General features: G+C 40.7%; 1 protein-coding gene across 1 annotated transcript in view; it reads right to left on the bottom strand.

The window, feature by feature from the left end:
- Positions 1-4,881, bottom strand: part of RCAN1 (regulator of calcineurin 1) — a 40,775-nt gene extending 35,894 nt beyond the window's left edge. Inside the window, exon 1 of the mRNA XM_082043686.1 lies at positions 4,514-4,881. Coding sequence (XP_081899812.1) covers positions 4,514-4,753 — 240 coding nt within the window. The 5' untranslated portion in view covers positions 4,754-4,881. The remainder of the gene's footprint in view (positions 1-4,513) is intronic.
- Positions 4,882-15,398: the final 10,517 nt, after the last annotated feature.

Genomic DNA, 15,398 nt, shown 5'->3' with positions numbered 1-15,398 from the left:
TGTTCTAAGGAAAATTAGCTGCATCAAAAAACTTTTCTCTCTTAGCCCTAAAAAACAATTATTTTCTCAGTAGCCTAAAGATGAATTATTTCTGTATCCTCTCTATGTTCCTCTTTTACTCTTCACAAATTGAGTGATACTTGCCTACAATTAAGCTGAAATGGAATCCTGGCAGTTAGAACAGACCTAGGTAACCTACTTAGCAAGAGTCTAGCAGAGCATAAATGAAGTTATTGAGCACCCCCTGTGGCTGTACTCAGTACTTTAAAGTCATCGGTGAAGTGTGCCACATCCCTCCAGGATTACAAAACACAAGCAAGCCTATTACCTACTGGGCTTGCCATTTGACAGTAGACGTTCTATAAAAAAACCCGAGTGTCCTCTACTGACATAAAAAGGCTCTTAAAAATTGAATACCAGTTGAGGAGGATGGAAATATGCAAAAACATAATTGCTGGCTCCAATAATTAGTTACTGACACCTTTTTTTTTTTTTAATAAGAACACAGGAATACAGTTACGATAGATCAAACTCATCTGCATGTTGCATGAAGAAATACTGTTTTTTATCTAAGAATTACAATTCCTCAAGCATAGAGTCAACGTTAAACTACCAAAAAGCTGGGGGTTAGAGGTGGAAGACATTTCAGGAAAGCAGAACAGAATTTTTTCAAGGTAATTAGCCAACTTGAAGATCAGATAAAACATTTTCATTTAGATAATTTCCTGTCCTTTGGTGAAAACAAAGGAGAAAGCAGAATCTAGAGGTATTCCTCCAACTGTGCTTTAGAAAGACTTAAGTATTAAAGCATTCTCTGGAATATTTTGGAACCAACATTGAAAAACTAGCCGCGAGGTATTTAAGCAAATCAGATTATCTCTTATGAGAAGAAAGCAGAGAGCAGAGAACTAGAACTATTACCTTACTTGAAAAGATGGTCTATTTTTAAGATATTAATTGTAAACCAAATAAAAATTCTTCAGATTTCTCAACTGTGACATGAACATCTCATTTAAAAGAGAAAAAAAAAAAAAAAAAAAAGGAAGTGCAAGAACACACGACCAGCATTTCAGGTGCAAATCACTGTTTGGGAAGGGCAAAATAGAAACAGTTGTTGTCAGCCATTGCATAGCTGTCCTATCGCACCTTTGATTGGATCAATTCTCCTCAAATAGGGCAATCCAGGATTAAGTGGCCTACTGATAAAAACAAAACAAAACAAACTAATAATAATAATAATAATAGTAATAATAATAATACAAACCCCACACACCAAAAAAACAAACAAACAAAAAAACACTAACTGTATAGACAAGATATTTTAGGAGTGTTATATTCATTGGAAAAGTAGGAAGCTCACAAAACAGAAGGAAGCACACTGTACACACCAAGAGACACAGAACATCTATTAAAACACTATGTCTAGTGATGTTATATTTTACAATGTCTTTACTTATTCCTTTATCATCACAGAGATAGTTACATGCTTTTGCTACATTGATAAGAGCAAGTTTAATTTTTCTGTATGTACTCTATAGTTAACTAAGTGAACTTTGTTAAGGAGTTAATTTTAAGAAAGCGCAGCCTTTGAGTTGTTATTATCTTGGAATCATTTACAGATGCTAAATTGTCACTCTAGACCAGAACAACTTCATTTTCTTGTATATCAGAATCAGTAAATGCCAATATAAAACTGGGTGCATGCACAGAATGCTCTGCAATCTCTTCCTCATTTTTAATACAACCTTATTCTTTCCACACCATGCAACAGCAGTATGCCAAAGCCACCTTTCACACAACCAAAATGACCAAGATCCAGTCATAGTGCTGCATCCCACCTCTTCTCTCTTTGTAATTGCCTGACATCTGGCCAACGGAACACATTAAAAAGGTATCCAGCCCATGAATATACTGTCTTTCTATACAGCAGTGGCACATTTGTCTGTAAAAAGTTAGCTCTTACCATCTCTATAATTGTATTAACTGAAACTAAATTACATATTCCAATGTCAGAGATTCATCTGGCCAAAACCTAAAACTGTTTTTTCGATATATTAAGACTGTTGCAACCTACTAAATTTATAAAACACCAGGTCCCAAGCACCTCAACATTTTTTTTTTTAATTTTTGCCTTCTTTACAAAGCTTTGAGAAAGATTTTTCTTTCCTCTTGGATACATATATTTATTCAAGACAATTCTTCCATTCTGTGCCTTAGGAATTTAAATTTTAAAAGCAATAGCTATGCTGCAGTAACTGTCATCCACGGTTAAGATCAGACAGTTTATGCTGAGATGATTAACCTAAAATTAATTTGTTATTATTTTAAGTAATCTGCATCCTTTCCTGCTGCAGCTCTTGGCAAGAAAAACAAAACAAAAAAAAAGTAGCTTAAACAATATTTTATTGTAGTGCTAAGAATACATAAGACTTTGTCCTGATCTAAATCGTCTGGAAACAAAGATTCTTTGAAATCTAAACTGAAAGAAATAAAATTTATTTAAGTGTTCCAATACCTCCTGGTCTTGCATGGGATTATGCACTTACATTGTCATCCAACTGCTCTTTCAAAACATGCATTTCAAGGTTACATGAATCCATCTGAGAAAATATCGTGACTACATGTAACTGATGATACCACATAGAACTCATTGCAAATGTTTCCTGAGTATACTCAGAGTTAATTAAATAGGGTCAGTTCCAACAAACATGCCATTCCCATCATACCTGCAGGTGCCAGAAGTGATATGAAAGTATTTTGCCATTAAAAGTTATACAACCTTAGAAAGTAACAGGAGAAGCAGCTACATTGTACTCCAATTTCCAGTTCACTTTTAATGCATAATGACTGTTACCAGGGTTGAGCTGTTGGACTACTACTATAACAACTCTAAATTGTTTTTCACAAAGTGACAGCAAATTATTTTAGTAGAATTTTAAACCAGTACCATTGTTGCCTAGTTTTTCAAGTCCACTTCATTTAACTTCAATCTGTATAAAAACAAAACATTTCCTTCAATATCAAAGTTGCTAGAAAATAAAAGCTTGATATCAAAACCAACTATAAAAACAAAGAGAAAAGTTAGTTTCACTCATTCTTTAACACTGGCCATAGCTGAGACAAGCAAAAGGATGGAAAATTAAGATTGATTTGAATTCCTGCTTCATCAGGAAGGCCACAGATACCATGAGAAGCCAATCTGAAATATTTATATCCACTTATTACACCCAGGGCTGCGGTTTACTTCAGACAGTTTACAGCATTCCTCAGACAGCTGCTGTTACCTTTTTCTGCTCTGGAATAACGGTTGGTAATTTTGTTTGATTTTTTGTTTTTTAAACAAACAAACAAACAAACAAACCCCAAAGCAGTTCTCAACTCAGACAAACGCTGCGGATCTGTGTGCAACCCCCAACAACTCCCTCTGCCTGCAGGAGGGAGGTTTCTGCATCCCCTTGGACCCCTGCCTACTAACAACTGCCTCCCCTGCCTGTCAGGCTCCCAGATCTCCAAGGCTGCCTTCTGTCTCAAACGTCTCCGGGCGCATCAACAAACTGCTGTTCCTCGCTAAACCACAACGCTCTGAACAGAGGTCGTGGGCAGGTGTGGGTTTTTTTGTTCTTTTGTTTTTTGTTTTTGTTTGTTTGTTTTAAAAGTCTTTTGCTCTCTGCACCTCTTCACCCTGACCTAGGGCTTCAGGACAGCATGCTAGGCTGAGCCTCTGGGTCAGATCCACGGACAGAGACCCGAGAGAATCACAGAATGTTAGGGACTGGAAGGGACCTCGAAAGATCATCTAGTCCAATACCCCTGCCAAAGCAGGAACACCTAGATGAGGCCACACAGGAATGCGTCCAGGCAGGTTTTGAATGTTTCCAGAGAAGGAGACTCCACAGCCTCTCTGGGCAGTCTGTTCCAGTGTTCTGTTACCCTCACTGTGAAGAAGTTTCTTCTCAAATTTAAATGGAACTTCCTGTGTTTCAGTTTATACCCATTGCCCCTTGTCCTACCATTGGTTGTCACCAAGAAGAGCCTGGCTCCATCCTCGTGACACTCACCCTTTACATATTTATAAACATTAATGAGGTCACACCTCAGTCTCCTCTTCTCCAAGCTAAAGAGAAGCCTTAACACACCGCGCTCGCGAAACGGCCGGCCAGCCAGGGCTGATCCACCATGCCACCCGACCACTCGCTTTGTGGCAAGGGAGCGGGCGGGGAGGCAGAGCCGCAGCCTCGGCCCCTCCAACCTCCTGAGGGAGACAGCGGCCGCGGAGACCAAGGCACCCGCCAGGGGCCGGGCGGAGGCGGGCCGGCCCCGTCCCCTCATCCCCCCGCCGCCGCCGGCCCGCAGCGCCCGCCCCCGCCGCAGGCCGCCGCTCCCCACACACACACGCGCAGCCCGAGGCAGCAGCGGCGCCGGCGGCAGCGGCTCCTCACCGGCAGAGGGAGCCGGCCCGCGGCCCCTGCCCGCCATCCCCCGGCGCTGGGGCAGGCCCACCCGCCGCGCTCACCCGGCACGGGCCGTCCTGGAAGACGCGCGGGTCCAGGTTGCAGGCGATGGTGGCGGTGGGCAGGTCCCGCAGCGCCACCGCCTCCATCTCGCCGTCAACGAAGCTCCAGTCCGTCTCGGCCTCGGGCGGCAGCGCCTCCTCCTCTTCCTCCGCTTCCCCGGCCGGCAGCGGCTGCTGGAGCGGCGGCGGCTCCTCCTGCCCCGCCGGGCCCCTCCCGCCGCTGTCGCCGCCGCTCTCCATGGCCGGGGGCGAGCGGAGCCCCCGCAGGGCGGGGCCCGGCGGCCGCTGGGGCGGTGGCGAGCGCCCCGCTCCTCCCGCCGCCTTGGGGCGCGCACACAAAACTTAGAGCTCCCTCTGCCCCCGCCCTTTTTGTTGCCTTAACCCCCGCGCCGGTTTAACTGGCACCTTACTTCACCCCCCTCCCGCGCGCAGGCCGCACGGCGCCTTGTGAGCCAATAGGAAGCTGCTTTCACAGCAACAGGTGGCCTGCCCGCGCCTGGCGCCGCTTCCGCCATCTTGAGTGAGGGCGGGGGGGCGGCTGTCTGCGGGCGGTGAGCGAGCCGGCGGGTCGTGGGGCGGACACCCGTGGGGTAGCAGCACACGCACGAGAGGCAAGGGTGGGATGGGGGGCGAGGTGACCCAGCAGCTGAGGTTGGGCACCCACCTGGTGGGTGCGGCCGTCTGGTCAGGGATGGTGGCAGCAACCCAGGGCCAAGGTGAGCGGCCAAAGGCTGCTGCGGTGGCACTGCTGTGTTTGCAGCACGACTGGAGCACAGAACAACACGTCTTGATTTAGTGGATAAGGGACGTTGTGCAACAAGCAGACGAATAAAAACGGCACCTTCCTCAAACACCTACAAATCAGCCGAAAGGCACCATTGTGTGCACATCATTTCTCTTATCTGCCTTAAGGACCAGACAACCAACTTGATGTTCTGCAAACGGTTGACTGAATAGACAACAGAAAAAAAAAAAAAGCAAGCCAGTTGTATCTCCTCTGGTTGAGGAATGATGCAAATAATCTTCACCTTTCCTTTGTACTTTTTTTTTAAAGGTATCCTATTGCTGGGCCAAGACCAAACACATTTTAGCTTTAAAATTCGTGAAAGGCGGCACATAAAGCCATGTATATGTTCTTTCCTCCTTACTTTGGACACGAATGAAACCTTTTCATAGAACCTTTCTTTTTTCCCTGTGTCAAAAAGGACAATTGCACCTTCCCTGGCTATACTCAAGGAGCTGCTTGCGTCAGACATTACTATGTAGAAGAATAAAGTTTACCTAATGTGCATGGCTGGTTAGTCTGACCTAACTGGCCTACAAAATCAGCTTTCTTGCATACGTGTACATGGCACCGACTTCCAAGAAAAGGCCCAAAAGTAAGCCTCAGAGGTCATAGGTTTTTTTATAAAGTTATTGTGATATTCCCACATCTACCTCAAACATCCTACGCTAGTAAAATGATAACCCAGAATAGTAAAAGGCAGTAAGGAGTGACAGGATGCTGGGCAGTAGTTGGCAAAGTGCCAACCTGATATTCTACCCCTGCAAGGCTGTGTAAGAAAGAATGTCATCTGAAAAGTGGAAAGAACCACCGGACAGAAACCTGATTTCTCACCTGAGACCTGCTCAAGACCAAAACATGGCTGCTAGCAAAATGTACTTCAGTTCCTACAAAGAACAAGAACTGGTAGCAAAACATGGGAGTTCCTTATCATGAGAAATCCTCTGAGGGGCTAATACTGTTCTCATTTCCAGTTACAAGAGACTTCTCAAAATGTGAGGACAGTTGGCATTTATACTATAGAGCTCAGAGTCCCAGGCCCTACTTGGAAGGTAACATTTCATCACACATAGTGATCTTATCATCAGGTGTCATCTCACTAGAGACTAGAAAAAATTGTTTCATTTCAGGATGTCTGGTATTCTAGATCGCAGGTTTTTAACTGTATTTCTGTATATAACACGTACTAGTGCGCACTTGGAAAACATTACTGTGTCAAACACAGGACTGGATTTTGTAACCACACTATAAACATTAATGCAGGTTATGGTGGGTCACTTGTTCAACAACATTAATATTTGAAACATGGTACGGCAAATATTTTCAGTGGTATTCAAAGTGAAATGCTCTTACAGATCTTCCAAAATGCTGCGACATTTTGGTGAAGTAAAGAACTTCTAAAAAACTAATCTTGACAGTTGCAAATGCTGCGGCTTGCAAAGTTTACAGCTGAGGCAACAGCCTTGCTCCTTGAGATAGGACTGTTACCCTATCTTCAGTTAGCACTGCTAACACTTCTTTTTTTCAAAAGATCAAAGACTTTAAACTAATGAATTACTGGTCTCAGTCAGTTTTAATGAGATCTTACAGGATACAAGAAGGAGAAAAATACCACATGAAGAGATAATTGTTTGCCTTCTCCCTCCTATTCTGTTAGAAGTTTATTCAGACTCTTTAATCTGTTTTGAACCATTTAAGCTTTCTTTTTTTTTTTTTTTTGAAAGATAAGCTCTCATCTTAGATAAAGGGTATTTTTGTGATCAGTTATGCTAAGTGACATAAGACCGTATTTTCTCACACCAGTTTTCAGAAAAAATCAGACAAATGGTATCTTTAAAGAAAACTCACATATATGTACAAGCTGAAATTTTTAATGCTAAATTAGCATTAAAACCTCCAGACAAGCTAAAGCCATTTTAAACCTTATCCTTTGATCTCAGATTTGCTTTCTGACAGGAGTGGTGACACTTGCCTCTCTGAGAAGAGGCTATCTGCCTGTGTTCTCTGCATTGAGAGCTCTAGCCTCCTACAGAAAACCCATCTGAGGAACCTGAATGGAAGCCTGCTCTTATATATATTTAAAAACTTAATATTAAGAAGCAAAACCTGCTGACAACAAATTCCTGTAATTGCAGCCTGCCATCTTAGTATTATGAAAACCATTGAAAAATACTAATTTACCCACTACTGATCTAACGGCTTAAGCCACTCCCCGGCTGGCTATTGTAAATCAGGTGTCAGATTTGTGGATGAAAATAAGTTATTAATTATATTTGTATCGTAATAGCACCTAAAGCTCAACTGAGATCATTGTCACGTCCTGCCACGTGCTACAGTACTCCACAGCTAAATGACCTATCTGCCCTAAGAGCTTAAAAGTTCAGACAATTCAGAGAAAGCAAAATTGCTTTTTCTGAGTTCCAACCCCCAGCATTAATTCAGTCATAGTCTTCACATGAAAAATTAAACCTAAATCTCTGTAATCTTAGGGTTAAATGAGAGATCATTCTTTCTTTTCGTTACATATGAAAGGAATGCAATGTACGCTTTTGACTGGAAGAGATGGTAAGCCAAGAAAAAATAGATCTTCAATGTTCAGCCTTGGGCATAGACTGCATATTTCAACGTAAGTGACAGTGACTAATGCTAATGATTTCTTTACATATAGGAAAAAAGGTTCCTGGGGTAAATCGCTAGATCAATGCCATTCAAAAGTTTTAAACAACACACACTACCATCTAGTGGTAGAAATAAAAGCATGAAGGATCTCACAAGGTCTACTTATATTACATGCATCTGCAACAAAAATCCTCATTTCTCAAGTGTCAAGTAGCTAAACAGAACGAAAATATTTTTTAAAAAAAATATTCAAACTATACAGAACTTGATTATAACTAAATGGAAAACGTTTAGAGAAAGACTGAACATGTGGCCCTGTGGGAAATTTTACTTCTTAAACATTCATTTAAACCACTGGCTTATTTAATATTCCTCAGAAGATATTTTCATTGCACCCATTTAATGGCTACACATAGACAGATACAGTTAGCTGTTTAAACACACTGGTATCAGTGACAATACTTCCAGAAACTGATTTTTTTCCTGCATAGAAGCCCATTCAGAAGAGAGTACTACAATCACTCCTTGGCTGTGGAATTTAAAAAACATATCTAAAATACGCATATAATAACGCTGAAGATTAATTTTGGCTATCAATAATAGTTTTCTTTTCATTAAAATAAATTCTCTTTCATTACTCCCACATCCTTCGAGTACAAAAGCCTGTGTTCTCAGCTGCTTCCTTACATTGACATTGAAGTATTTGTACTATCAGTTATTTGCAGATATATGTGACAGAAAAATCTGGATTTCTTAAACCTTAACCAAATAACCACCTTGATTTACAATAACAAATATCCAAAACATTCAACAGGCTTCAAAGCTCAAAGCAACCCAACCATATAGATGAGTCTAAAAGATGGTGAGAAGTATTTGATCCATATTCATACTTTGCCCCCAGTCAAGTATGACACATCACTGTATGATACGGTATTTTAGGTATTCGCTTATTTTCTCTTGTTAGATTGTATGAACTTCATAAAAGCCTGCTTGGTCCAACCACACTGACTTGTGGAGATCTGCTTTATTAACAAGGTTTGAGAAAGGGGTTCTCAAACTCCAATGTGGAAGGGCATACCTTAAATATGCCAGTCATGTTTCAGTCCATTTGCTCCAAATCCAGTTCTTTTTTGGAGGGCAAATGCCCATCCCTGATTCCTTCCCAGAGCCAGGTGGATTTTTTCACACAGTGGTGGCTCCTTCACAAATCCTATTCTGTAAAGTCTTCCATTTACCTCTTTCAAGGCTTATTATCTGTCAAGCAGCCCTTCTGGGTTAATTTATCACAGATAGACTTATTTCCCTTAAAAGAGCCTACCAGAGACAGACAGAGGTCTGACCCTTTTTAAGGCAAACTGGTCATCTTCAAGTGAATATATAAACTACTCAAAATCTCACTACTTTTATTTTAAACTTAGTTTGAGCAAAGCAAATGCCCCCAAAAGAAAACAGATATAAAGAAAATCCCCAGTCTTATTTAACAGTCTGTTCTGATGTTGAAGGCTCTTAAGGTATGTTCTCTCTCTAGCTTAAATTTGCTTGGTTTTCACTTGTAGCCATTTGTTCTAGTTATGTTTTTCTCCACTGTAATAAAAAGTCTCCCAGTAGTTCATATTTTATGTTGGAGTCCCTCCTTGCTATTCTTTTTGTTCAGCTAAGCAGATCCGGTTCTGCCAATCTCTCAAGAGTGTTTTCCTCTTAGAGCTGCTGAGAGTGGTTTCACGCCTGGTCCATACTTCTCCCCATCATGTTCCCTTTCCTTCCTTTACTTAATCCAGACATCCCAAGGGGTTCCCTTTTCTGAGTATCATCACCCTTGCCCTCCAAGTGGCAGGATGCCTCCAGAGCTGCTTGCCAAACTCCTGCTGTACCTCTGCAGCATCGTGCCCCCACCCTGCCTCTCCTCCTGGATGCCTACGATCTTCCCAGCTGCTTGTGTAGCTCAGCCTCTGTCCTCCAATATCTGCAGCAGCCACAGTAACCAGGTGACCTGAGCACAGGTACTCCAGGCGGATGTCCTTCCCCAAGCCCTACCAAGACAAACTCACATCTTAAAACACGGTTACTACAGGTTTGATTTTTTTATTGGACAAGAACAATTCATATAGACCACTTGTCTATACATTTTTTTGGTCTTTGTAGCCAGCAGCATTCAAGGATTTGCTGTGGCCTGTATCGCCTCAACCATCTACATTAGCTGTTTCCAGCTGTATTTGTGGAGGACTACGGTGGGTCTGTGGATTCCCTGACAGAGGGTATGGGAACAGAGATTGACTTTGAAAATAAGAAGGGAGTAGAAGAGTATCCAGAGATATTAAAGTGTACCCATGAGTAAGAAGGGAGTAAAAGAGTAACATTGATGAAAGCAAAATTAGCCAATGATATGTTACTATTGCAGCCTGTAACCAATAGCAAAAAGACACATGAGCTGGTAAAGACTATATAAAAAGGCATTTGTGGCAATAAATGGAGACTGCTTTTTGTACGTAAGAAGAACTTTGTCTATGTCATTTGTGCGTCTCAACCGTGACATATATTGACTGAAAATATCTCATGACTCTGTCTCTCTTAGCAAAATGTCTTGAACAGCATAACCTAGAGGGTTATTTCTGATAGAAGTTTGGTCCTCTGCATTTACCAGTACAATACACCATCATTTTTTCTTTTTCCTTCTTTAACTTGCACAGATTGATCCTCTTTGTCTCAAACCACAGTAGTGAGAATGAGAAAGTAGAGTGCTAGCCTCTCTGTCCCATATTGTGTAGATGGGTCTTTTGTAGAAGGATGTGGCACCTGCAGGAGCAGTAGGATTAGCTGGAGTATTTTGCAGAAGAACTGCTAATATTTGGAAGAGCAGGAATTGTCCCAGGGCAGAGAACAAACATAGAAATAATATGCTGTTGAATAAAATAACTACAGTGAAACTAAAGTTTCTTTACCTTGATATTGGTAGGAAGCTAAAAAAAAAGGTCTTGAGGTGCAGAAATTAAGGCTTGTTAAGGAGTCTTTAAAGTGGTAGGTAATGTGCAAAGCTCCTGTAACTGATTCAGGTCGGTTGCTTTGTTAAATGTCTATCAGCACAATCTCTTCTCCTTTATATGTACCTCCCCCTGCTCGCACAGTTCCTTATGCTCCTTTCCTGCTGCCATCCTCAGTCAGGTGGGAAGTTGCTCTGGAATGCGCCTTCCTTTATTTGCATTGTACCTGGCAGGGTTGGGCTCCCAAGGTCACTGCCACCTTTGGATGCCGTCCCAGATCACACAAAGATATGCTTTTCATTATAGTAATGAAGCAGGTTACCATGTACCTCTTACTGATTTTTAAACTACACTCTGGTAGGTCAGCTCCTAAATTAGGTAGAAAAGAGTAATACATAGTAGAGGTAAAAGAGCCATTTATTTCAGGAGCAATCGGTAATAATCCTCGTTACTGATTTACTGTAGAGCTCATTTACAAGTAGTGCAGAACAAATGGATTTTGTTGGTAAGCGCTTTTGAAAAGGAACAACGAATATAATAGAATTTCGACAAAAACTGTGTCAAAGCTGTCTGTTAACAGAATTAAAGAACAAGGTTGGGTTCCTAATCCTGAGAAAAGAAAAATGGAAACAGAAGAAGAAGAGGAAGAAGAGAAAGAAGAAGAAGAAAAAGAAGAAGAAAAAGAAGAAAAAGAGAAAGAAAAAGAGAAAGAAAAAGAGAAAGAAAAAGAGAAAGAAAAAGAGAAAGAGAAAGAGAAAGAGAAAGAAAAAGAGAAAGAAAAAGAAAAAGAGAAAGAAAAAGAAAAAGAAAAAGAAAAAGAAAAAGAAAAAGAAAAAGAAAAAGAAAAAGAAAAAGAAAAAGAAAAAGAAAAAGAAAAAGAAAAAGAAAAAGAAAAAGAAAAAGAAAAAGAAAAAGAAAGAAAAAGAAAAAAGAAAAAAGAAAAAGAAAGAAAAAGAAAAAGAAAAAAGAAGAGAAAAAGAAAAAAAAAAGAGATTGTGGTATAACCTACATGCAAATAAAATGAACATTAGTGAAAGATGGACCCAGGCTCACACTGAACAAACTGCGTAATTCTATCCCAAGGCAGATGGTGCTTTCTTTCGTCTACAGTTTCCCACCCTCTATCATCACTTCTTGAGCATTATGCACCAAAACCAGCTTAATTAAACACCCCCTGGAAAAAAAAAAAAAAAAGATGAAAGGAAAAAAAAGAGTCAGCTGCATAGATGTTGTGGGAATTCTACATCTGAAGCAAAAGGAGAGTAGGGCTGAAGAGACCTCTGGAGATCACCTATTCCAGCCTCTCCCTACAAAGCTGCAAAAACATACATTTCTTTACTGTTTATATGAAAAGCTATTTTCAAGACTATGACAGTGTAAAAAAAAAATTTCAGAAAATATTTCTGAAGTGAAAGCCATATATTCATTTGTAGAGAACTACATATAGATGTGATCTGTATTTCTAATGATCTGGGTATTTTAACAGTAAGTGTAACAGGCAGTATGCAAATACTGCAACACTGGTAATAAAAGGCAAATGATCACTATACTTCTTGATTGCAGATGTAACTTATATCAGGTAATTATTAACTCAAAAAATTTATGAGTATTATGCAATATTCTAAGTTTTATTCCCCAAATCTGTATAATTTTAGAAGTTTTCTGAGTTTTGCAAGAGGAACTGCATTAAAAGCCAGGTTTATGTGGAAAGGGTACAGAATATGACTCTGTTTTACATGGGGGAAAAAGATTTTAAGAGCTATGAAAGGTGAACTGAAATTTGAAACACAAACAAGAGTATGAAAAGATCAAATGAACTGTGATTAGAGATTATATTTTAAGAAATCATTTCAAGATGCTACAGGACAAATAAAATAGGAAACTAATTTATAATAAATGACAGATTAATGTAATAGGAATGAAAATAATAGAGGAGTTCAACAAAATCTAGACACTTTGGTAAAAGCACAGAAAGTCTCTTGAACCTCAGAAAAGTTTTGAGTTATTTCCAGGTTCCACAGTAAAGTGCTGTGATGGATCTACTTAGGAGTTCATATGTAATTTTGTAAACCAGGTCAATGTGAAAAAAGCAGCATTTGTAACACAGATAACATAGGAAAAACATATGTATTTTATCCATTTAGTTTTGCATATAAATATGTCCTGGGAACTTTGCAAATGAGGTAAGGGCATTCTTTCTTCTCCAAAGAGCTTATATTTTAATAACCAGTTCTCAGATGCCCTGAGCAGATGAAGTTCAGCTACAGTTGGAGCAGTTCATCACTTTTGAAAACTCACACCCCAAATGCAGTGCCACACTATGTGTTGGAAAATAGAGGGCGAAACGATGAGGATGACAATAATGAAATCACAGTTACTTAATAAGACCCAGATCCTTGCAAAGACTCTTAGCTTTAAACATATCAGTAATCCTATTGAATCATGTGCAAATCAAGGTGGTCCTTTAAATAGTGCTGTGTGCACATCCTTCCCTAAGCAATGGTGCATGAGGTTGGGGGCAGGAATGGTTGAAAGATGTTTGAAAGTGATGGGGAGGCAGGAGGCAGTTCAGTGAAGTAAATTCGACTGGGATTAATTACCCAAGCAAAATCAAAAGCCTGGGCAGAGGCCTGGAGTATTCCAAGATGAGAACAGGTCCAGAGTTCAAGACAGACATACCATTAACAGCAAAGTGAGCGCTGAGCTGGCCTTATTTAGCTAGCAAATGAGATAATATGAGGCTACAGGACAGTCACCAGACTTTCTAGGACCTTGATGCTTCTGGGGCACGTTCAAAGTTAATTCCAAAACACTTTCTATTGAATTAGATATGATACTTGACAATAAAAAGCTACATAAAAGGTCTGTTTATTATCTTGCCTGTGGCACATGAAGGACATTATTGCTTCATTAAGATAGTACTGCTTAACAAAAAGTAAAAGAAAGTCAAAAACTCTTGGAGAATTAACATATTTTAAGTACTTAAAAAGTAGTAAGCAGTACAGACTTCCTTTTTTTGGACAGCTTTGTTATCAATATTCTTTTAATTTTTTACACACTGCGGAATGATTCATTCAGAATTTACATACATGCTGACGTGACACCTGCAGTTTTGTAGGAAGCTGGGAATTTGGGGAACTGAGTAACAAAGAGAAGGAAACAGGGACAAAGTACCTGCCAAGAAGGTGCACTTACTTTTCCTCTCTGCTTTTTCAGCCTTGGTTAAAGGTAGCTTGACTTTCTGTGCTTCCTAGCCCAGTACCCAGGCTGTTTCACTCCTCGCATGTCTACCTACCTTCCTCCTTCCCAAGCAGACTGCCTCTAAGCAGCTGGGAAGGGAGCCGATTGCCCCTAAGCAGCTTAGGGCTGGGAAGCTCAGAACACTAAATACAGATGGCATCATCCCTCCAACACAGACCATGCTGCTGCGATTTTCAGCAAGGCATCTCTCCATCTTAATTTTGTTTGAGTGGACCGAACACCCTTTCAATCACAAAGCAGTAGAAAGCTACACTGGCTTCTTGACAGAAGTTTAAGAAACCAGATACAAACCTAGCAAAATATATGTATTTTGAAAGTAGTAAAAATTATAGTCCTACAATACCATTTTTTCACTTACAGCTTTTTCATAGTTGAAATAACCTATTTGAAGTAGGAGAATACAGAACTGGATTACATACAAATGTTAATACAATTCAGGGCTTTTTTTTTTTCCATCACAAAGGGCTAGGCAGTCATATTCTTCTATGCCGTAAGGTTTTATACCACAAGTAGTTTGTGGAAATTCCAGTTAAACCATCAGCTGCAATAAAAATAATGCAGACTGGGGGAAAAAGTAATTTGGCTTTGACTTACATTTTGCTGACTGGCCATTTTCAAATTTCAGTGTGTAAAGGAATCACCTGGGACGGGATTAATCTCATATGAGTTTAGATGTGTCCAGCAGAGACATCTCCCCATGAGCCAGTCACCCTCAGGTCCTTGTACCATCAGTGTAGAGAAAAAGGCACTTTTCTGTCAAGGACCGTCTGATCTGCTTTAGACACCTGCCTTGGTATGAGAAGAATCATTTCAGTGACTCTGCCCACCAGATCTCTGTCAACTCCAGGGTCTGCAGTCATGCAGTTTGTTCCTGTCTATATTTACCCTGATAAATTCCTCCCTCTGTCCCATAGTGGGGAACTCAATTCAACGCCACCAATTTCTGGAGACTCTGTTCACCCCTCTTTCTCACTGAGTTCAGTGCAAAACAGCAGTTACTCAGCATCTGGAAGAAACAAGTAGAATTCAAATTGTGTGCAGGCAGCTTTTGGCTTGGGGATGTGTAGCTTCACTTTGGAAATGTGGCAAATCCCAGGAGGAGCAGATGCACACACTTGATTGAAAAGCACAAGTTCAGCCAAAGCAGGCACCAGGGAACAGGCAGAGCAGGCTTCTGTGGGAGGCAGCAGCCTGCACAGGGAGGAAAAAAAGAGGCTTGCTGACTCCGTTATCCCAGTTCACT

Source organism: Streptopelia decaocto, assembly GCF_964273445.1.
Source record: "Streptopelia decaocto genome assembly, chromosome: 1".
Lineage (NCBI taxonomy): Eukaryota > Metazoa > Chordata > Aves > Columbiformes > Columbidae > Streptopelia > Streptopelia decaocto.
This window is presented reverse-complemented; position numbering and strand designations above follow the sequence as displayed.